Raw genomic sequence first — 23,113 nt, forward strand, 5'->3', positions numbered from 1 at the left:
TATTCATATCCAGTTTTACTGAAAATAACACTACTTCAGTTTGTTAGCTCCATAAAAGTTTTGGACATATTTTTCCATGCAATTGTGATTGAAATAATTTTCCTCCTCTTCAGCAAGTGTTTTACATGCTTATCCCATGTGCTGCTTGGTTACAGTATGCAAAGCAGCCCAGTAAAGTGACTGCGTTACCACAAAGGTGAAACTGCAGCCAGAGCTCAGGCAGCAGCTGTGAGGTTTTCTGTCATTGTGAAGTGGCAGCATAACTCTCGGAAGTTATGGAGCTGTTAGGAACAAAATAAATGCTGTAAGTGATACTATTTAACAACTAATTCCAGCCAATATTTACAGCTGAGAGTATTAGAGCGCTTTATTCCACCACAGCTTCCAGAATTTCTTAAATTTGCGCTATGACTTTCCTGAAGAGTGTGGGTGGAAGCTGTTTTGTTCCTGGAGGGGCGAAAACAGAGGGGAATTTCAAAATGGTTCCTTTTAGCTGTAAGAGGAGGAAAATATCTTATAAATTTTTGAAGGTACAAAATAAAGCATAAGTGCCTCTGTAGCAGTTAATTTTAGTGATCTGCCTAAAAAAAAATAAAAATAAAAAGGAACTTCAAAAGGCAAGTCAGGAACTGAAGTCTCGCAGGCGTTAAACTCCCGACGAGGGCCGGGTCCGTACATGTGGCAGAGACCAGCTCGGCGCTGAAAGCGGAATGTGGAAGGAAATCCAGACTCCTGGAGAGACCCACCGCTGGCAGCAGCCTTCACAGGGCCAGAAACATCTCCTCTTTGGTTACACAGGTAGCAGAGGAACCCGGTGTAAACAACGCTTTTGTGCTCTTTCCATTGCAGCGACTGGTAACGGCGCTATGGTACCGGTGTGCACCAGGCCCTGTACTGGTGTTCTGAGGCAATGCCCACACAACTTGGTCTTTCAGCGAAATAAATAAGTGTCATTGCATTGTAGAAATGGATAGTTAAATATGCTTTTATTGAGAAAGCCACCTTTTCCAGCCCTTCAAATATAGCTATTGTCAATAAGTGAACACAAGTACTTTTCAAAAGTACATTTTAGTACTTCAGTCTTTAGAAATGTAGTAAGTAACAGAACACTGACTCAAAATGTATATGAATTTAATGCAGTGGGAATTGTTATTAGAGTACTGAAGCCTTCTAAATATTTTCTTAAATCATAAATATATTAATTCTTCCCTTTGAATCATGTAGCATTAATTTAAAAAAAAAAAGGCAACAAACAGCAAAACCAAAACCCCCCAGCAACAAAGCTCAGCTTAGAGCCAGACTTTTGTGCTTCAAGACTACTTGATACAGTCTGGTAATAACAAATGGGGAGACCTGTTTGAGTCAACTGCTGAGGGGCATATGTGGTTCTGCTCCCCCTGCTGCCAGAGGCAAGGCTTCTGTGTCTACATAGACACATAAACACACACCCCAAATATAAGGCAAAGCCTACAATCTTGTGTGGCATATCTCAGATGTTAATAAGTGGCAGATGGAAGCTGCAATAGCAGGTGAAATCATAAATAATTCAGTTAAATACTTTAGGAACCAGACTTAAATGCCTTCACAGAGAAGGATTAAGATAAGTCGATGTGCGCTATAGCTAATGGAGGGGAAGATTTGTATGGAAGATTTCTTTCTGACACCTGTTTTATGACATACTACTGCTTCAGAACAATGTGCTGTGTCAGCTGCAAAGTACGGCTTCATAGAGAATTTCTTTCATTGAAGAAAGCAAAATAATTCTAAGTTATGGGCTGAATAGCCAGGAGTCTTGCAAATGCCACCAGGAGGCAGTTACAATACTGCTGGGGTTATTAAAGGCAATAGGACATCGCAGGCTTCCCTTTGGTTCAGTGTTCCATTGAGTGCCCTGGATTTGTTACCAGGGAGGCACAGCCACTTAGTAGTTCATTTCCAAAGAAAGTGAGCACTCAAAGTTTGCCCCGCTTAATTTTGTCTTTTAAGTCTTGCCTGCTAAAGGAAGGGAAATAGTTCTCTAGTCAATGTGCATTACCAGCAGTAAATAGCTGGTGGGTATAGGATCAGAGCAGCTGCAAATATCTATGTGTCAGATGCTGAAGGCTATTCCTAGTATTTCAGTGTTTTTGTACACATGCTGCTGTTGCCATGAGAAGTCACTTAAAAACACAGTGGTATGAGGTGTTTTAAGCCTATGTAGATCTAGCAAAGATAAAAGCTACACCAGACTTTTATAGAACCAGCATCCAGTACTGGGTTGCTCAGCTTGACTGTACACTTCTCTAAAGAGTTAGCATATGAGATAATCACGGTCTTTAATATTAGAGATGCTAATGCTTGGTAAACTTTGTGCTAGAGTACGGAAGTTATGAAATGTTTAAAATCAAGTTTACAAAACTGTATGCAAACATGCATGATTGAATTCTTACCCTTGGCTTGGCAAGGCTTGGATTGTACAGGCATAGCTACAAACAGAATTTAACTCCTAGCGCCCAACAGAAAGACTCAAGTGATACCACAGTGACAGAGGACTGTCAGATATAGGACATTTCAGATACCAACCACAGTGTAACCATCTAGGATTACTTTCATTTCTCATTCCAGAAAAGGTTTTCTGCAGTCTGGAGTACCTTTTCAGAGGATGCTTTCTTCTATAAACCACATCAAAATTCCATGCAGAAGAACAGAGGTGAGGTTAGTGAACATGAGGAAAGATGGCATTTGTGCTGTGCTATGGTACGTATAGTCATAATCCCAATCCCAACAGGCAGGAAGCAATGACCACTCTTAAAGTTGCATCCATCTGTGGCCGCCACACTCAGCTAGTTGGCACAGCTCCCACTCTGATCACTGTTGCCTCTGTTTTTGTGAAGTGATGGGTGTTTCAGTCTCTGAGGGTATCACTGGACTGAAGCGTGGCAGAGCTTAGGAGTAGTTAGGGTATCACAGTTCTGGGGGCTCTCAGTAGTATTAGCACCTACAACTGAGGAGCTCTGCTGGTCCCTGGAAGAGCTAGGGGCCTTCCCGTGACCTTTGTATAAGCCAGGGGATTTTGCCCACAGGGGCAGATTTGACGTGAAGCTGGCAGAGCTGCTCCCCTCGACAGTCTGGGCCACCGGCTGTTTATCTGGTACAGCTGGAGCGTACGCGGCATTTTGCTCTGACAGATGATCTCCACATTGACTAAGATGCTCTGCTAGGACCAGAGGTTGCTGATCATCTCCTTCTTCAGATATAACAAAAACTGGTTTGTTTTTATCTGTTTCTACCATAAGCTCCTTTGTTTTCGAACCATTAACCAAGTTGATTTTCAGTGTGTTGGAGCTCTCTGGAGGATTTTTGGGGCTTTGGCTGTTAACTGGAGATGCTGCCCCTAGATGTCTCGAGGGATCCAAGGACTTCACGTGTTTGCTGTCAGGGGAATTGGCTAAAAATCCAAAATAAGGATTCCCAAACCTGGATTTCTTCAAATTGCAGGAGCTTAGCTTCCGCTGCCTTTGTGCAGACAGAGTGAGGGGGTAGGAGGCATTACTGGCAGATGAGTCAGAGTAAATGGTCTCTGATGCTCCCTGTATCTCAGTGGCTGAGATTACCTTTCTGGTTGGGACACCTTGGGGTCTCGCAGCTGGAGGAAAACCCTGCAAAAAATAATAATAAATTGGTAAAGATGCTGTGAAAAGCAGCTGTCTTGAGAAACTTTCATCCCAAGGGAACCAAAAGCTAAAATTCCTTGTTGTGTTAGAGGTGACATGCATTTTTTTTGCAAAAGCCTGTTATTGCCTTTTAAAAAAAAAGAAATATCCTCTATTAGTTTTGTAAAAAGTTGTTGGTTTGATGATTACAGTCAGTGAGACCTGGATACCCCTCCCACACCTACAGATTCCTCACAGTGCAATAGTAATACATCAATTAAAATAAATTTAAAGCATAACCAGGGAAAAAAGGTACATGTCAGAACATTCAATGAGATAATCTAGTCTGAAGGCATTTTTAAATGTGTTTCTGGAGTGGGGATCATTTCCTAGCCAGGTGTCAACTGCTAGGAGAGACAGCTTCTTCAGGAAAGTCTGAATGAATGACAATGCAGTCGGGCAAAAGAGTTTTCCATGCACCAAGCAAGACGGACTGAAATGTCTATCACATTTGCAGGTTGGCAAGGCAAAGCAGGAGGCCGAGGGGAAATGTGTCCCATCAGCCAGGGGTACCAGGGCACAGAACCCCCACTATCATGTCCTCCCCTCTTTGCAATACTTACGCTGTTGTCAACCAGCTTTGTGAAGGGACTGTTGGTGGTCCAGCTGCACCATTTTTTCTGCAGCTGTGGTATTGGGGCCAGGAAGTCATGGAAGGTGCGGGCACTCCACGTGCGTTGCCTGGGATAGTGGTTTTCCAGCTGGACAGTCCCCTTCTCCGCAGCGTCGGCTCCTGCAGCCGGGTGGGTAGAAGTCAGCCAGTCAGACACAGAGGCTGGGCTTGTGACACTTCTTTTTAGGTTTTTGTCCTGAGAAGGGTAAATAAAGATTGTTTATAGCATCTTTCAGCAAAAGGTTTTTTAAACACTTTAAAAATATGCTGTTAGTTCAAGTGACTGATTTCTTCAGTGGTCCTTTTCTCAGGACAAGACACAGGAACTCAGCTTCTCCTCGTTGCTCCTCCTGCAGATAGCTGGGTTCCCTGGATGGCGGTTTTACCTGGCTTCCCCAGTTTCAGGTTTTAACTGAGATTTCCCAATTCAGTGTACGTAAGAAACAAAAATCCTACCACTCTCACTAACCAAACACCTCAAATACCTATAGCTTTATTTTACTGGAGGTATCTGACAGATCACAGCAGTAAACTTCACTGTGTAAAACATAATTCTTCTAGGCTGCTTCGTTCCCCAGACATCTTGCAGATGTGTCTGTCTGAGGGAACAAAACTTCAGTGGGGATGGGGTCCACTGAAAGAAATCCAGAAGCAAGCAATGAAAGAATCAGAAATCTCAAAAATGCATGATTCAGGAGGGAAAACTGAAGCAAGTGGTGCTTTTTATCCTGTGTTAGGGAAGAATTAAGAGAATACAAAGAATTAAAAATAAAAAGAAAGGGAACAATCTGTTCTTGGTGTCTGTGGTGAATAGAACAAGATCACAAGGCCCAGATTGGAGCCAAGGGGATTTTCATTTCACATAAGGAATGCTTTTCAGGTGGAAAATGTGCTTTAGCAGTAGAACAAGACATACAGACAGGTGTAAAATTGGTGTCTTTGGAAGGCACATTGAAGCATTGCCACCAGCTCTGTGTATAAGCAGAGTTGAGCTGACATGGGAATGAACTATAGATGACTTCTAAAGATCTCTTCCATATGCACTTTATATGTTCTGATGTTGCATTTAAAACAACAGTTTTTGTCCTTAATATTGATGTGGGTTTAGGGCCAGAAAAGTTAAAGAATCCCTGACTGTCCTATGAATCTCCTTTTATTCTTACTAATACATCACCTGTTATTTACATAAGCCTCCTGTTCCACAACTTTATATGTATTTTTAATTTTCAGCTGTGCAGATATGGTTGTCATGAGAAGAATGCAAAATCCACATTCCCAAAGTTTCTGTAGTCTTTAATGAGGGTCTGAAATAAATCCCACACTGTCCTGGATTTAAAAGTCCTAAGAAACCAGAAACTTGTCATTTGTTATTTCTGTTAAACTGAATCTCTCAAGTTTCTGAAAATCAAAGAAACTATTTAGTTAAAATGTCATATTGGAAATGGATGGGCAGAGAGACAAGAAATTAGCTACTACAGCAGAAAAAAAAATCCCAGCAGGAAGCTGTGAGAGGCTTCAGGGTCTGGATAAGTTTGTTTCAATATTAAGCTCTTAGTCTCAGATTTGATTAAAGTAATAATATTTATTTATAAATTTATAATCCAGCTCTCTTTTCCTCAGAAGCCTCTTCAGAATGACTTAGGATTTATTATTCTAATATTCTGGTCTTAGTCTCAGATTTGATTAAAGTAATAATATTTATTTATAAATTTATAATCCAGCTCTCTTTTCCTCAGAAGCCTCTTCAGAATGACTTAGGATTTATTATTCTAATATTATTATAATTAGCTCCAAATTAGTGTAAAAGCTAGCCACTGGTTTTGAGACAGGTATGCTGGAAATAGCTATGCAGGTGAATAATGTACTTTCCAGACTTTTTAAAAAAGATTTTAGCAAAAAATGTTTCTTAAGCCTCCATGATAATGGTCTTTACTCAAACTTTTGCATCTGAAGCTCTGAAACTTGTCATGCCTGAAAAGCCAGAGGTCAGAGTTCTAAGTTAGCCAAAGGCAAAACAATGACTTAAACTAAATGATGCTTAGTACGCCATGACACTCCAGAGGACTCCTCAGAAGCCATCTGAAAGCCATCCTGCCCCCTGTTTCCTCCTGCTAGTCTATGCACAGGGACACAGAGACATGTGTTTGCTCTCCCAGCTCTTACCTCCTGACAGGGGACTGATTCTTCAAAAGGGATTTAAAAGCTAAAAAGCAAAAGCCAGTTCAGCCCTGGCTCCTGCACAGCAGCGCTGCGGCTTCTGCTTACTCGAGGGCACAAGACCACCCTTTCTCAGTAAAAAGATCTGGATATTGTTTTTAATGAAAGCTCCTTATAGCTTGCTTTGTCTAGTCCAGCATTTTGGGTGAGGTGAGTCTGATGGTGTTATTTGCTGTACCATAAAGGCTCAGGGTTTCACACAAGGATAACTCCTTAGCTCCTGCCAAGAAGGTGGCTGTACTCCCATGGATAACCCATCCTACCTGCCCAGTGCTGGTCCACAAAAGCATGCACCATACCCTCTGCAGGCTCCGAGGCTAAAGGAACTGGCTGGCCAGATGCATTTTACTCCCTAAAAATACACATTTAGAAGTAAAACTGTAAACACGTTTGTATTTCTAACACCCAGTAACTCAAGTGGCCAAGGGATGCTGTTTGAGTGCAGGTTTGTAATTAGCCTGCTGTGCTCAGTTGCCAGCTCCGCCCCACCTTGAAGAGTCTTCAGCTGGGGGGAAAGACCCAGTGGTTTTAAAAGGTCATTTCCCCTTCCTGGGTAGGTTTTCTGCTCCTTAAGGGATTTGGTTGAGAGCCTTGACCGGCTTGCATGCAGCATGGACATCACTGAGGAGGAGGCACTGCCTGAGCTAATAATGTGGTAAATCACTTTAATTCTTTGGGTTACCTTAACTTAGAATTGGTTTAATACGAAGTATTTTATTTATATACACATCTCCTCTGGTAAGTTGCTTGTTGAAAGGATGGCAGAATAGAAATGTTTTTCTTTAAGTGTATATATATGTTCATTCTGACTGGAGTGGGGGGAAAAAAGGAAGGAAAGGGGCTTTCCCTCCTGGCTGGAGGTTGTATTTGTATGTGACTGCCACCAGGTGAAGCTCTTCACTGGAAAGAAGGTCCAAGGAGTGCAGGTGTTGGAGGGTGCCCAGTTTGGGCATTGTGGTGCTTGGTTCCTCAGAAGGTGGTGTGTTTGGGCAGGGGAATGTATCAGAGCTGTTTTCCTTTTCTCTGTTAAGCAGTGTGGCCAACTGGAGGAAAAGCATAGCACGTGTTTTACACCAGCATAGGAAAATCCTGACCAGCTTGGCCTCCTGGCTAATTTCCTAATCAGGTGCAGAGATACAAAATGCTTTTGTTTTGTAAACTGTGACGGAAGTATTACATGGACTGTCCTGGGCCATGTGAGTTCCTTACACTGGTTGTTTCTCCTCTTGTGGGAAAAAGAGAGAGGGCACTTGAGAGGAGAGGATTGACCTGGGAAAGGCATTAATATCAACTTGTAACGGATGTGCTGTGTCAGTCACTATTAGTGTTGAAAAGGCATTAGCCTGACCTGAGACTTCTGAGCTATCATCTGTTTCTAAACAAATAACTGATCAGAGTGATCAGAGAAGGAGCTACAATAAGAGAGAACTTAGTAAACTGATCCAGGTTTCTGTGTGTGTATCTGAGAAGACCCCAGTGCTCTCACTTGAAGAGCTTGCTTTTTTTGAAGCATAGACTGTTAATTTTCATCAGCCTGATGAGACCATTGAATAGGTTTTTGACAAACTGAGGAGCTGCATGACTTCCCTGACCAGTTGGTAGTGGTGGGCAGGAGCAGGTCTGACTCCCAGATCCTTCCATTGCTACAAGTGATGTTTTTAATGGAACATCGTCTTTACCAATTATCATTTTTCCGAGGGCTGGTTCTACTGCCTTCTGGCAGACCTCTGCATTATCATCTTTCAGATCCAAGGTAGACTTCTGTACTTGCTCTTCTCAACGCTGGGAAGATACTGGCTCACAGCCCAGATCATTTGATGGCAGTTCAGCTTGAGGCTTAGGAAAGCTGCCTGGCTCAGTCACTGCTGTTCTTGCAAAGTGGGCAGTCAGCATAAATGGAGCTGTGATGTGACACGTGCTGTCCAAGAGGGACATCCCCTAGCTTGCTGGGCTTCTAGAGATGCCAAAGAGCACTCCTACCTGTATTCTGTAGGTCGTAAAGCTCAGCCCACTGGCTCCAGGTCCAGCAGAAATAATAAACACTTCATCGCTCCCAGTCTCGGTGGTCACTGCGGATGTGGAGGAGGGGACATCTGGGTCAGTGTCCTGAGGAGACCGTTCTGTGCTGCCTCCACAGGAAGTGACTGAGAAAAGAAGAAAATTGATAAAGACTGCTTGTGAGTGTCCAAAACATCTGTTCCTAACTCCTCCATGACAAACCCTCCTCCCTCCCTCCCCAGAGAAACTAGAGCAAGGCTTTGACTGTCACACCAGCCAGAACAAAACTCAAGCCAACAGTTTGCTCTCCTGAAACTGCAAGCTTTTAAAAACAAAACAAAAAGGGAGGGGAGGAACACCCTTGGGTCTGCTTTCTAATAAAGACAGACCCAAATTGGAATCACTCATACTAAACACGCAGCATTGTGCTGCAGATCAGAAACTTGCAGACTTGCTCAACTAATTCTCTATTTGTTTTTATTCATCCCGGTCAATACTGGGAGCTGTGTTCTTTGTTGCAAGTGGTTTTTGCTTAAACCCTAGCAATGTTGCTCCCACAGGCAGCCTTACACCCCAGTGACTGCTACAGGGCTGTGTGGGTGCATGTGACCCCAAGGCCTGTCCATATGGTTCAGGTCAGGAGGTCTTTGGCCACAACCTCCTCAATGGATTTGCCAAAGAAGGAGATTGGAAATTGTCATGGTTGGGAGCACAGAATTAGATTTTTAGGAAGAGATCCTTGTGAGAGTTGTGTGTAATGGCTGATGGTTTGGTGGGAAATGGATCGTGTGTACAACACAACATGAAGTATCTCCCTGTTGGCCTTCACCAACCAAAAGGGGCACTGATACAGTTCATGTGTTGTGACTCAAAACTGCAGCAAGTGACCCACTGCAGCTTGGCTGTGGGACTCTTGTTCTCAAAACACACTGTGAACTAAATGTCATCTAAAGCAGTCTCATCCATAAAGCTCCTCAGAAAATGTTCGCTGCAGGAGTCAATGTTGTCCAAAGCCAATGTAAGCATTGTAAAATCCATCCTTTCTGGACAAGGTTAGGCACAGGGCAGGTGAAATTCTTCCACCATTTATGGACCTTTACAAGTTGTTTGTAGCAGCCTGAACCAGGCACACTTGATCTGCTAACCCAGTGTCTCTGCAGTGCCATGTGCTGTGACAGCTCTTGTTGGCAGCATCCTGGAGCCGTGCTTGTGTGTGCTCCTTGCCAGGGGAATTACCCTACCAGCGAGGGGGGAGAGCAGCAAGGGATAGTTCCCACAACAAAGGCTTTCTGCATTGAAATGGCTCTCCAGCTGTGCATGGGCGAGACAGGGAGGAGGACCGCAAGGAAGAAACGATCTGATTAACTGGCCCTGGGCTCCGGAGGGTGCCCTGACCTGCTCCCGCTGCTGCCCTGTGCTTACCCGCCTGCTCCCGGCTGACAGAGTGGTTGTTGTTTTCATTCTCCCGACTTGGCACCACCAGCTGGAGCTCATTGATATCGACAGCGGAGTTCTGGATCCCGTTCTACAACTCAGAACATGCCCCAGTAAACATCGTCAGATAAACAGTGCAACAGCCAATATGAAAGAGAGAAACAGAAATTGCTGAAGCCATTAGCACTAACCTCCTGGTCACTGCATGCGTTGGATGAGCTCCTTTTGGGGCACGTTCTCTGCCTGAAAAGGAGAGACAGCAACAACAACAACAAGCCCACGAGTGAGTTAAAGATCTACAGAAAGGAAGGTCTCAGCTGTGCTTGTCCTGCAAGGGGGGACCCAGCAGGTTCTGAGCTCTCCTGCCTACAGAACCATCCAAAACACTTGCCAAGACTCAGGGCAACAAGGCCTGTAGGCCAGGGGAGAAAATGATATGCTCATGTAGTGGACAGCGAGCTGAAGAAAAGAAGGACCTGTCATCTTTATCCCATGATCACTGCAAAACAACAGAGTCTGAACAGAGTCCAAGCTTCTGCCCAGGCTCCCCCCTGCCGGCTGCTCTTGCACATCAGTAACTAAATAGTGGGATTGAAACCCTGCCTTTGGTCTGGGCAGTGACAGACTTCTTATCCTGTTAGGCAGGATATTTCATCTGCATAGTTGATATCGCCTGCTGGATTATATTTAGCAAGCAGAGAGCATCAGATGTTGTTCGTTTGTATGAACATTTTAGTAAAAGAAAGTGCTATGGCAGCTCATTACTGGGTAACTGTGCCTATTGGCTGAAGAGAAACAAAAGCATATTCTTCACCATTTTTTTACTGAAACTGACTTTATGAAACAAGTAGTGTTATTTACTTTGGATGAATAAGACAAAGATGTCACAAAGAAAGGCTGGCAGTAATACATTTAATAATGACTGAAGCAAATGTGTTTGTCTTTGTGTACAGCACTTCTCCATGGGACACCATGGGAGCACTAAGGCACTGACCAGATAGATTGGGACCCATGTTACTCTTTTCCCTATGGTCTGTGCTGTTGGCTGGCATTTTTCTTCTTGTTGTTGGAGGGTTTGTTTTAAGGCATTTAAGCTCCTCCACACAAGTTTTTTTTGGTAGTGATGTGTTGAAGCCAAGATTTCAAGTTTTCAGTCACCATTTTGTGACTGTTTGTTTTTAAGAATGGGGGTTCAGAGGCCACCTGATGAGGTTGGCTGGGAGCCGATATCTGCTCTGTCTCAGGCATGGTGGGTTTCATTCCTTCACCATATCATTGGATCTCTTAAAAAATGCTTATTGACTGACAACTGAATTGAGGGAGGAAAAAAACCCCATGACGCACCCCAAGCTCTATTCCTAGTGAATACAGAGAAAACTACAGAAAAAGAAGAGAGTGAGTTGGCACTTGAGAATTTAATCCAGAAGACGTCCAGATGGATAGCTGTTACCCCAGGAGGCACAATGGCATCAGCCACTGCTTGAGATTTCTCTGAGGAACTTGGGGCTAAAGCAGGGAAAGCTCCTCCTGAATGCACTGATTTGGGAGGGGGAGCAGGGAGAGCCTCCCAACTAGGAGTGGTGTTGCCTTATCAAGCAAGATCAAGCCCAGTAGGAAATAATTCAGGATGGAAAATGTGTATGTAATATTCCCCCACACACACACACTAGAAGCTCTTACTGGGCACCAGAACAGTTTCAGCAGGAGGGGCGTAGTAAGACATGCCCCAAAATAACGAATGAGCATGGTGGTCAAGGCATTCGGGTAGATGGTGGGAGAATGAAGTGTAATTCCCTGCTTTCTTCCCATTGCATTCATTTTTTTTAATCTCTTGCCCTCCTCCCAGCTCTTTCTTGCCAAAACCCATGATAAAAATTTAATCAAACCTGATACATTCCTATGAAATATTCTTGTTTCAAATAACTGGCATGTTACAAGCGAATTTGTTAAAATATTCCCACCCAGGGATTAAAGAGCATGAAGGAAATGTTCTCCTTTAAGAAAACAAAACTTAGCACATATTTCTTCCTCGCTGAACACCAGGCATCAGCAACCCAGACTTGTTAGTTATCTGGATGGTCTCACTTCTGGGTTTATTTGAACTTTTAGCATGACTTAAAATGTTTGAGTTCTCAGAAACATAAATACAAATGTGTTCCTCAGATTCTTGTATGCAACTATTCTGTTTATAAGGTATTCGTATTCTCTGGGACAAAGCTGAAAAGAGGAAATATCCATTTGAAAAGTCTCAACAACTGACAGCTGTGATAAACTAGGATAGGTGGGGCAAAATTCTGCATAAAGAAACGAAAATAACTTATATGCATTTGGCTCTTCTCCTTGCCATTCTTTGTAAATGTTGTGCCCTATGATATTTAGCAGGCTCCATCAGTACCTTGAAATCCAAAACTTGGAGTTTGGCAGAACAAAACGGAGGGAGAGTAAGGTGCCCTCAGCAAACACAGGTTTTCTGTACCAATGTGGTACGATAAGGAGGAATAAGGGACGGAAGAGCATTGTTCTTCCTGAGGCTTAAATTATGGTTAAAAAATGGTAACTGGCTGTGATGTCCCATTTTAACTTTCTTCTCTCGTCATGCTTTGGGCCCTGGGTGTCTGATTTCCACTGAGCAATTTGATTTACTGCTAAAACCCATCACACATAAGAGTTTCTAGATATGGCCAACAATTTTGGCGGATGCTTGAGATTATTTTTTTTTTTTCTTCTTCTATTCATAGCTACTGCCACAGTGCCTGGAGAGATGTGCCAATCTGCAGGACTGGGAATCTTAGTCTGTCTTTAGCTCGTTCTCTAGTTGGACTACATCTCCTGTGGCATGCTGCAGTGCCTTGCCACCAAGGAGACCAGTGATTTAGATAGGTGTTCATGGGTATAAAATGTGCAAATATACCAGTTTCCATCATTCAAAAGAAGTTGTAATTTTAAAAAAATAATAAAATGCTTCAGGCTTCTCAAGTAAACCAAAAAAATCGAGTCTGCTGGAAGCTTTGTGAAGATTGTCCTGTGCTCCCCAGCAAGCAGCTCCAGTCAGGTCCAGCTGCCTTGGGTCTCTAAACCAGCCTGTTGTATAGAGGGACAGAAACAGAGGTCACAGCTACAAACAGGCAGGGAGAGAATTCTGGGTTGTGCCCAACACAAGGATGGCAGGAGAAAGGTCTGGTTTTAGCCCAGAAGTGACTGAGGTTCTCTAGGAGGGCACTGTGTGAGGAAGGAAAAGTTTCAGCCCCAGGTGACACTCTGGCTGCAGGCAGGGACTGGCAGGGCAGCATGGACAGAGATGGCAGCGCATGATGACTTGTTGAAATAGCTGTACACGTAGGGGGTGTAACTAGAAACAGGTCATTGGCAGGCTGTGCAGGCGTAAAATGCAGTTGCAATCCATGGGTTGCAACCATTGAGCGAAAGTTTGACTGCATTGGACAGGATTAAAATTAAATAAGGTAGACATGCCTCTTGTTCTTGGGGCTTGGGAAAGAAAATAAAAAATACCCCATTACTCGAGCCAGGCCTCATGGCCAAAAGTAATTAGAATTATTGGCCAACTAACAACTGAAGCTTTCATTCCCTCCCCAAACAGCAAACAAAAGCTGCAGTGTGGCAGAGACTTGGAGTTTCCCCAGAGAGCTCTGCCCTGGCTGAATGCAATGAGCCCCAGCAGACACTGCTGACGACTTGGTGCATTGGAGTGGCAGTGGGTGCCAAGCCCATCCCAGGCCATCTCTAACCCTGGCAAAGCAGAGCCTGCTACTTTTAGCTGAGCAAGAGCAGCAGATAGAAATGGGGGTGAAAATACAGCTAAGCATGGTACCAGAGGAACAAGTAAAGTATGAAGAGAAACGAAAGGGGAAGGCAAGTTTATGAGGCCAAGGCTTGAAGGTTTCTATTGGCATCCTTTGCAATGGCGTGCTCCAGCCAGCATGAGTGTTATCAAGCCTCCAAGAGACGGTCCCAATTCCAAGCATGCTGCGTTTCTAAAGTATCTTCATTTCTCCCTTCAGCCTACCCCTTGCAGTCCTGACGTTTTCTGCAGTGAGGACAGGCTGTGGCTAATACACATTTGACACCTGATTTCAAGCCCTTATTTAGGGCAAAAAGCATGAAATAGAGTTTTGTGGGCTCAGACTAAAAGAAGTTTATATGTGCTTAATGGCCTCTGCAGTCTTTTTTTGAGCTGTATTAAAACCCCACAGCAGGGAAGTGTAGGCGAGCTCCAGCCAGGGCCAGAGACCAATATCCTCGAAGCAGTTAGTGCAGTAAAGAGGGGGAAAAAAAAGACACTCCCAGTGCAACACAAGTAAGGTTACTCAGCACAGGTCATGCCATTGCTTCCATATGTGTCAGATCTCACTTAAATGCTTTAACTCTGACAAGAAATAAAGTATTGTTATCAAGGCCTCCCTGGAATAGCATGTGGGGAATATAGGCAGCTGCGATAGTAAATGGACTTTCAAGAAGCTAAAGGACTGGGAATAGTCTCTACTTATATACAGTCAATAGCTGACTTAGGTATGTCTTCCTTTAAAAAAAGTCGTAGAGCAATGAAAAGTGAATCTAATCCTGGTCCTGTGCCATAGGACCCCTGGTAGGATGTATCTGCACTGACCAGAACATACAAACATTTGTGGGTGGGGAAAAAAAATGGGTTCAGTTTGTCCCTGTTGGTCAGCAACAGCAGAATATGACTTTATTTTGTAAACATCTGACAAGCAAGAAGCCAAATTGTGCATGTGAGTAGCATGGCCTGACTTTCTACGCAGGCTATGGCAGGGGAAACTTCAGCCAGTGAGATCTCAGATTGCCAGTGTACTTTTTAGTTTGAATAATACTCTGCTTCATGGATAGTTACAGTGAAATTAAATAGGGGTAATGGAGCAAGCACAGCCTACTCAACATGTGCATCAGCCCAGACTGCTGCCATAGCAAAGGGAGTGTGTTTCTGTCTCTTTTGAAGATTGGCAAGGGTATAAAAATAAAGTATTTGGTATCTGGAAGACATTTTACACCAGACGTTTTCCTTTAGAGCTAGCAAAAAATTGTGGTTTAAATTAGTGTTCTGCAAGCTTGTTAAAAAGGAAAAAGGTTAGTTAGATGTAACACATGCAAGTTTAACTCTTAGAACTATGAAAAGCTCAGACCCTGAAAGCAGGAATTGCTATATACAGCAGGAGAGATTATATTTAAGCTTCACCACCTTGCCCACGTTCTCTTATACCCAGTATGATGGCCTATATTTTGTATTTATTCAGCAAGAGCTAGAAATTCAGCCTCCAAAAGGACAAGGAAAACAAAGCTCCTCTATCAAACCAGCCTCTCTGACTAGGAGCTGCTAGGCAATCCTGAGACCTTTTGGGTTGGAGGACACACAACAGATGAGGCAGAGGGTGCAGGAAGAGAGAAGACAGACCAGTTGCGTGTTGCCATGGGGAAATGAATGCTGTTACTGATACCCAGTCACCATAGTGGAGCCCAGCAAGGGACAGCGTTTGTTTCAGTTTACCTGATGTTTTAATTGAAGTCAAAACATCTGAAAAATACTGTTTGTTTTGACAAAAACCTGGGGAGCTTGAGCTCTGTTTTGAATTTGTTGGAAGGAAAAAAAATAAATCACTGTTTCTACACAAATGTTTTCACTAGGGAGTTAGTAAGAAAAATGCAAACACATGCTGGGGGTGGAGAAGCTTTCTCCTGGTAGATACAGATAGAAGAAATAGATAAAATAAAATCAAATAACTGGAGAAGTATGCTTTTGTCTCTGGCTAGTTTTAGCCATTTAACTAGTTAGCATCAGGCTGTGGACCTCAGCAACCCAGCCTGACCATCAGCACACTTTACCATGCCATTTTGGACTACATTTGGGGACGGTCACAGGTACTTCAGTGTGTGGCTCCTGGCTCTTCCCTAGCAGAGGGATGTGCAGATGACTGCTTAACGTATCAGGTGCATTGGAATTAAAATGTCTGCACAATCTCTTGGATAAAACATGCTACAGGCTGGAAAATATTATTTGATCTTAATTCTAAGTGGTAACGCTTTTGTTATTATTTACTTTTCTGCAGAGCTTAGTGATGGTTAGAGTCAGACTGTGGAATCACTGTAAAAAGACATAGTGCTCAGGAGATGCAAGGAGGGATGATCTTTCTGTTCTGCTTTTGCCCATTGGCCAGTTAGTGTCCCAAAACCGAGGTTCAAAGGCACCACTGCCATTGAAAAGAAAAAAAAAAAAAAAAAAAAAAAGCCAAGTAAAGTCCTCACCCTTCAGGTATTTCTGCAGGGGGGAAAAAAAAAAACAACAACAAAAAAATTGGAGGCACAGGAGCTGCAGAACTAGGAAAGAAAACTGAGGAGCCTAGGGCAGAAGTAGCGACTGGCATTGATCTCCTCTGTATCCACACACTTCACTACATTTAAAGAACAGCAAGCATTAGCAGAGGAAAGGAAATGTAACTTTGTTTTCTGGTGTTTTTCCTGTATGGATAATATCAGACACTTCAAAGGCTCAGATATGTATCATCTTACCTGCAAGCTATGCAGAGGGCAGAGAGCAGAGCAAGTGCAAAGAAGACAATCCCTGTTATGATTGCCAGTATCATCATATTTTCCTTCCTCTCCTGCCTCACAGCATCCACAGTGTTAGGGTCAGTGGTGTTCTTGTATTCGAAGAGCATTGCAAAGCCTCGGCCCCGGTCTGTGGTGGTGATCAGTTCCATGATAACCTCAACCATTTCCAGAGATGAACCGAAGACCATGGTCTTGTTTAAAGGTGAATTTGGTCCACAGAAGCGAGAGGAAAACGTGATGAGATCAGAAACATATAATACGTCATGGGGACAGACATCCACTGCTGACTGTGGGCTGGAGGAGATCTCCACAGGCAATACTGTTGTGGGAAGAGTCCAGCTCTCTACCGTAACTTCATCTTTCTCACTAGCAGCTAGATGGGCAAGCAAGATTTTCCCTTTCGAATCTTCCTCTGTTTTCAGGCCACTGGTATTTTGCCTCCTCATTGTGGCACTACCAGCCACAGGGAATGGCAGCTCTTCTGGTTGAGCCTTGATAATTGCTTTGGGTTCTTTCATCTGCTTTGACTGGTTTTCTTCAGATGCTTGTTTGGCTTCATCTTTTTTTGAGGCAGCTCCTTGAAGTTCATCCAGGTGACTAGCAAGGTCCTTTGACTGATCTCCTGTGCTGCTTAGATTCTGAGCCACCTTTGACACCCAGGTCTGGAGAGAGGGCTTTGTAGTACGGAGAGCAAAGTCCAGGTTTTCCTCAAGAGAAGACATGTCCTTATTTCCTGCTTTAGTGGGGGCTGAAAAGCCATCCCAGGGGGTTGGAGTTTCACTAGAGCTCTCAAAAATGTCAAAGTCAAAAATTTCCAAGATAAGATGGGTTCTCATGGGAATGAAAAATTGCCAAACACAGTGTGTTCCTGGGTAGTAGTTGTTTGGGAAACCTGGTGATAAAATCAGGCCTCTTTCCATTGATTCCACCACTGCACCACAGGAATAATATACCTGTGAAATAAAATAGACAACCTTACATCTTGCCAGAGACGATATACAGGATGTAGCCTGCTAGACATACTGAAGGTCCTACTCGTTTCTTTCCCTTCAAGGACTTGTATAAGAAAGCCTCAAGAAAGGGGAATTCATTAAGCTTGTTCAAGTCTATCTTCTACTTTCCCATTTGGAGCAATAATCTAATATGTCTAACACAGACAGCCAGTCTTATAGGTTATGGAAGTGTATATTTGAGTGATCAGCCTCCTCAGAAATATAGCCCAGATGAGTTATTTGTATAATTCTCACTTTCTACTACTGATCATAGTAGTATCCGTTTGTGCTGTTGGCTAACAGGAAACTTTTTGACAACACAAATGTGTTGTCCTAAACAGCTGGTTGCGTGAATAAGATCTCCAGAAGCTAAAGAAAAACTGTGTCACCACAGTATCTTGAACTCTGTGTTATTTTCATTACAAAACCAATTTTAATGTAAAAAACCCAACCTTGCATCAATGATTATCCATGATTCATCCATCCGACTCATCTGTTTCAAAGACATTCAGCCTTATTTACTTCAATAGGCAGTAAAATCTAGGTGGATTTGATTGGGTAGATTGTCTCTTCTTCAAATGCAAAGCCTCTCAAAATAGTGATAGCAGATATCAGCTCTCACGAGTAAACTGGCAATCAACACGCATTTTACATAACACAGTGAGAGTCCCATGTGAAATTTGCTGCTACTTCTTTCTCCATAAATAGCCTGCAGAATCCAAAGAGGAAGGAAGTCCACAAATGGTGGCACTAACTACCATGCTGCTGCTTCTCTAAATGTATGTGAGGCTGTTTTCACACATCATATTTACAACTACTTTCTCCCAAAGACAGTCTCAGAGCCTTTTTCTCAAGATTCTTTCATAATTTTGGAGAGCACTGAGCCCTGCCTGCACCTTGGGCATTTGTTTTTGAAAAGGAAGAAAAAATAAGTCAGAAGTACTTAAGGTCACAAGCCCAGTCTAGGACCATGGGTTTACAAGCATTCATTAGAAAAGAAAGGGAACGCTTTGGGTTTGGTGGGGTTTTCTATTGGAAGTGATTAGTCGTCTTGGTCTGTTATCTATTTAAACACAAAGGAAGCTTGGCAGTAGAACAAACAAAACTTATAAAGTCCATATAAAGCCACAAAGATCAAAATACTCCAGACTTCTTTTTCCTCCTAGTTCCTCCCCTTGGCTCATATTGAAATGGAAAGGAAAAAAAAATGCAATGCCAAATGTTAGAAACCTTTAAATAAAAATAAAAAGCCAGACCTGTTCTGCAAGGCATGAACTTTGTTTTGCAGCAGGTGCTTTTCATATTCTGAGTGATTTCAGGGTGGATGGCAGGATGGCAATAGAAAAGGACAAAAACAGCAGCGTGGGTGGAAATTGTATTCGACTTGAAATCCAATCTGTGACTTTTAAAAGTGTCATTTAAATTAAAGCTTATGTTAATTATAGTGGAATAAACTGCAGGCTTCTCATTTAAGGCACCTGGGCTGGACTATGACTTGAAGTCTCAAGTGGAAAAGAAACCACATTCATGTGTCAAAAACATGTTATTCTCTGTCTGATGCCTTAGGACTCCCACAGCATGTAATACCAAAATAAATTAATAGAAATTTACTGATCTTTTCTCTAGGAGGTAAAATTTGGGGGTTTAGTCTGAATTAGCTAATGCACGGTAAAATCCAGGTGAAAACAACAAAACTTTATTTCAATTGAAGAGGCTATAGATACTAACATTTAGATCCATTTGCTAATTCACATCAGAATTACAGACTTGTTTGTTGTCACTTGGATTTTACTGAAAACTAGCTGGTTTCCAGGGAACATGCTCCTTTTCCCTTAGGGAGAGGCTTGCTCCTACACTTGAAAGAAGCAAGCGGGACTTTTCTGTGACTTCCCTCATATTCCTTCCCTCTGTCCCAGAATATTAGTGCAGACTTGCCTTTGTCCTATGCTCCTCTTTTGAGCTCACATTTCAGTAAGACATTTGCATAGCAAGAAACAGTAAATAATGCCTAACTTTTCAACTAAAAAAATGTACCCAGTTTTGGAGCCAGAAATCGCACCAGATCTGTTGCTATTGCACCGTGGTACTCCTGGATGTGGGAGGATTACAGATTGGATCAAGCCTCCTTAAATTAGCAATGATTGAGGGTTGAGATTTTATTTTGAGGAATCTGTGAACTGATCTAGTTGCCTTTTTTCAGACACTGAGAAGGCGCATGGAGGCGTTCACAGCCCCCCCTCTACTACCAGAAGACTTTGTTAACACCCGAAAGCAGCAGCCATCAGTTCAGTGGATCTTGTGGGATTAATCACCAAAGCACTGAATGGGTAAGTGCATCCCCCCATAAATCTCTCGCCCCCGCTCCCAGGATAGGCTCCCTTTCCTGCTTGCATTTTCACTTGAATCTGGTGGTGTTTGGAGAGAAATGTCTCTCAGACTCTGAGCCCCTCTGAGGAGTCTCGGATTCAAACTCAAATGCCTCTGGTTACCCTACGAGCCACGTTGGCTGCAGTGTCTAGCTGCATCCCAACAGGTACCTGGCATCCCTGAACCCAGGCGGGGGGGGATTTGCACAATGTGTGCATTCCAGAAATATGGCTAAAAGGTCATGGCAGTGGGGAAATTGTTCATTTATTATGGCTTGGGAGACTGAAAAGATTCAAGACACACTCTGAGACCAGGGAAAAAGACCCACAAGGGACAGGAAATGCAAGACAGATCTGAGGCAGGGGGAAAAGGAGTTCTGATTAATTTATAATCCACCACTGAATGACTGACAAAGCTGTTTCGTTCATTTGAATCGTCCATTATGAAGGCTGAGCTTCATGAATTAGACACAGATGTTCCCTTCTGCAGCAAGTTATAGACTTTTGACAGAGGCATGCAAAAAATCTGGCACATTTTTCATCTTTGTGAATGATAGGTGGTTGGTTTTTTTAAAAAACAACACTTGATGTATGCCCACACCAATTAGGTCAATTATGAGTAGGGAGAACCAAATTACTGCTCCTGATCATCTGCTTTTCAGTACACTCTGGCTAGGAGTCCCAAATGTTTAAAACAGTTGTGTTGAACTGAACCTCCAGCCTGCTGTGGTAAGATGTACCCTACCTGCCTTCTGAATTAGAATAATTGGGAAATGGCATTTAGTAGGAGAAGGAGTAACTCAAATCTCAGCTATTGCTTCTTAGGCAGGAATACAATGGTTAGATATTTCAGAACATGCCAAGATGTTGAATTTCCCTTTTTCACAGTACACAACCTGCTCAGAAGCTTAAATCTATGCCCATTACTAAAACTGCCCCATAGTCACACACTTACCTCCTCCTGTGCTGACATTTGGACTCTCTAGAAATGAGTAGTTAATGTTGGCATCGGCTTTGAGTTACTTAAGATACACATATGTAAGGAGTTATAAGGCCTCTGCACCAATAAACACAGGAGTAAAGAGTAGAGGGCAGGACCTTGTACTAGTCCCTCGTAGATTATTCTGGCAGTGGTGCCCCAATGGCAGGGTGAATGTTCTGGTGCTCTATGAAGTGCAGGTTTGCAACAAAGCGATGTGTGACGCGGTTGTAGAGAGCCTGGGAGATTTTCTTAAGCAGCCAGCTATGCTGGGTTGGAACAGATGTGGCCACAAGTGATTGCAAGCCATTGTTCAGAAATCTCACCCCAGACACCAGTGTCTGCTTCCCGAGGAGCACCATCTCTCTCAAAGAGCAAACCCTTGATATGTTGGGGTGCAGCACAAAGCCAGTACACAGTTTCTCCAAATTGGACACTACACCAAATTGCTCTTGAGAAGCAGGTGGTACTGACAAAAGGCAGAATTCTAGTGTAGTAAAAGGGGAAAATAATTGTTTTGGTTAGAGGAGAGTTTATTATAAGGCCCAACCAACTATATGCACGGAAAAGGATAGAGTAATATAACCCTCAACTCTCTCTTCGCTTGCACAACTCCTGCAAGTGTAGCCCTGGAGCCTCTTCATTATTCCAGTAGGAACATTGTCAGGGAATCAACACATTTTAAGGGAATCCTGCTACGAGAATAATTTAATTAGCACCCTTTCTTTAGTCACAATTACTGTCAGAGAAGTCACCAGACTAGAGCTAGAGCAGAGGCATGCGCAGAAGCAAGCTCTTCATTTTGCCAGGAGAGGACAAGTTCTTGTGGCACTTTACATCAAAGCCAGGAGACCCTCCTGGCTGCTTCCACCAGAGTGAAGCCATGCTTAAAACCTGCAGAAAGGTCTTGCAAAAAGCCATGAATGGCAAGTTGCGGCAGCCTCTAGCTGGCCCATGAGAGCTCTTTATTGACAGGTACCAGCCTCTGCCTGAATCATTAGAAGCAGGTGCAGGGCTCAGTTTCTCAAGTTTCTGTGACCTGCCTCCAAGAGAGAAATGGCATGAGGTGATGCTGGGAGCCCAGAGGTAATGTGGGTAGGATGCTGTGACATGTATCTCATAAGAGAAGGTGACATGGCCATGTGGTTTAGCTTGTAAAGACACAAGCCCTGCCAAAGAGAAGAGGAAATAAAGTGGTGCAAGGTCCTGGCTAGGGAAACCCTCAGCCTGTTTGTGCTCATAGGTTTTGCTGAAACCCAAAAAGGTGAAGTAGTGATAAATTTTCTTCATTCCTGTTAACACCAGTTGCAAGTAGCTGCTGTTTGCAGCATCCTGGAGGACGCTGTCCTGCTTGCATCCCATGCGCAATCCCAAAGACTGTTTATTTTTAAAGTGTGTTTATTTCAAAGAGGAGGAAGGAGGACATCCTGTCTTGATGTTTGTCATTCCTCTGTGAGCACAATCTCAGATTCTCTGGCTTGGGACCTGTCCAACATAGTTTGTTTTCTTTTATAACATACTCACCCAAGAAATACCAACTTCTCTTTGTATGTACCCAGAGTCAGAGTGAAAGCCTCAGCAGAGGAACCTGGAGACACACAGCAGAGCCACTATATTTCCAAGACATCCTCAGGGGGCAAGCCACTCACTTAATAGAGACACTCAGTTGCAAGGAAATGATGTGCAAAGATCATAACCCACTTTGCCCTCATTAATGCCTTATGCATATCTCAGCTTCTGTGCATTTCTCACATGTATTTCCAGTTTCAGACAGACTTAAAAATGTAACTTCCACTCCTTTTTAGAAATGACAGAGAAGGAATAATCCACTGTATTTCAAACCGACTGAACATTTAAGAGGTGCTGCATTTATTAGTCTTTTCAGGAACAGATGTGTATTATCTCCTTATCCAAGTTAAAGTGCTTTTTGGTCTTTGCTTGAAGGCTGTACTAGAAAGATCTAATACCAGAGTAATGAGGCAAGGTGAGGACAAGCTATTTATGCAGACTTTAGGCCCTTAAAAAAAAAAGTCTAACTCTGAAGTCAAAATACTTGGTTATATACTTGGTCAAAATACCTGTGTTTTGACTGAAAGATTCTTTTGTGTTTTGTTCCTTCCTGTAAAAAAAAAACAAATAACCCACTACATAAATGATTCTTTACTGAGATAGATATATATATGTGTGTATATATATTTTTATTTTTTTTTTAGTAGGAAAGAGATATCCCCTCCCCAGGTAGA

General features: G+C 43.0%; 1 protein-coding gene across 1 annotated transcript in view; it reads right to left on the bottom strand.

The window, feature by feature from the left end:
* The window catches only part of LOC106901223, a 35,597-nt gene continuing 12,484 nt past the window's right edge, over positions 1-23,113 (bottom strand). The window contains exons 2-7 of the mRNA XM_014963663.1: positions 16,492-17,486; positions 10,146-10,197; positions 9,943-10,045; positions 8,503-8,666; positions 4,256-4,501; positions 1-3,638 (exon numbers count right to left, since the gene is read on the bottom strand). Coding sequence (XP_014819149.1) covers positions 2,901-3,638; positions 4,256-4,501; positions 8,503-8,666; positions 9,943-10,045; positions 10,146-10,197; positions 16,492-17,453 — 2,265 coding nt within the window. The 5' untranslated portion in view covers positions 17,454-17,486 and the 3' untranslated portion in view covers positions 1-2,900. The remainder of the gene's footprint in view (positions 3,639-4,255; positions 4,502-8,502; positions 8,667-9,942; positions 10,046-10,145; positions 10,198-16,491; positions 17,487-23,113) is intronic.

Source organism: Calidris pugnax, unplaced genomic scaffold (genome assembly GCF_001431845.1).
Source record: "Calidris pugnax isolate Ruff unplaced genomic scaffold, ASM143184v1 scaffold32, whole genome shotgun sequence".
Classification (NCBI taxonomy): domain Eukaryota; kingdom Metazoa; phylum Chordata; class Aves; order Charadriiformes; family Scolopacidae; genus Calidris; species Calidris pugnax.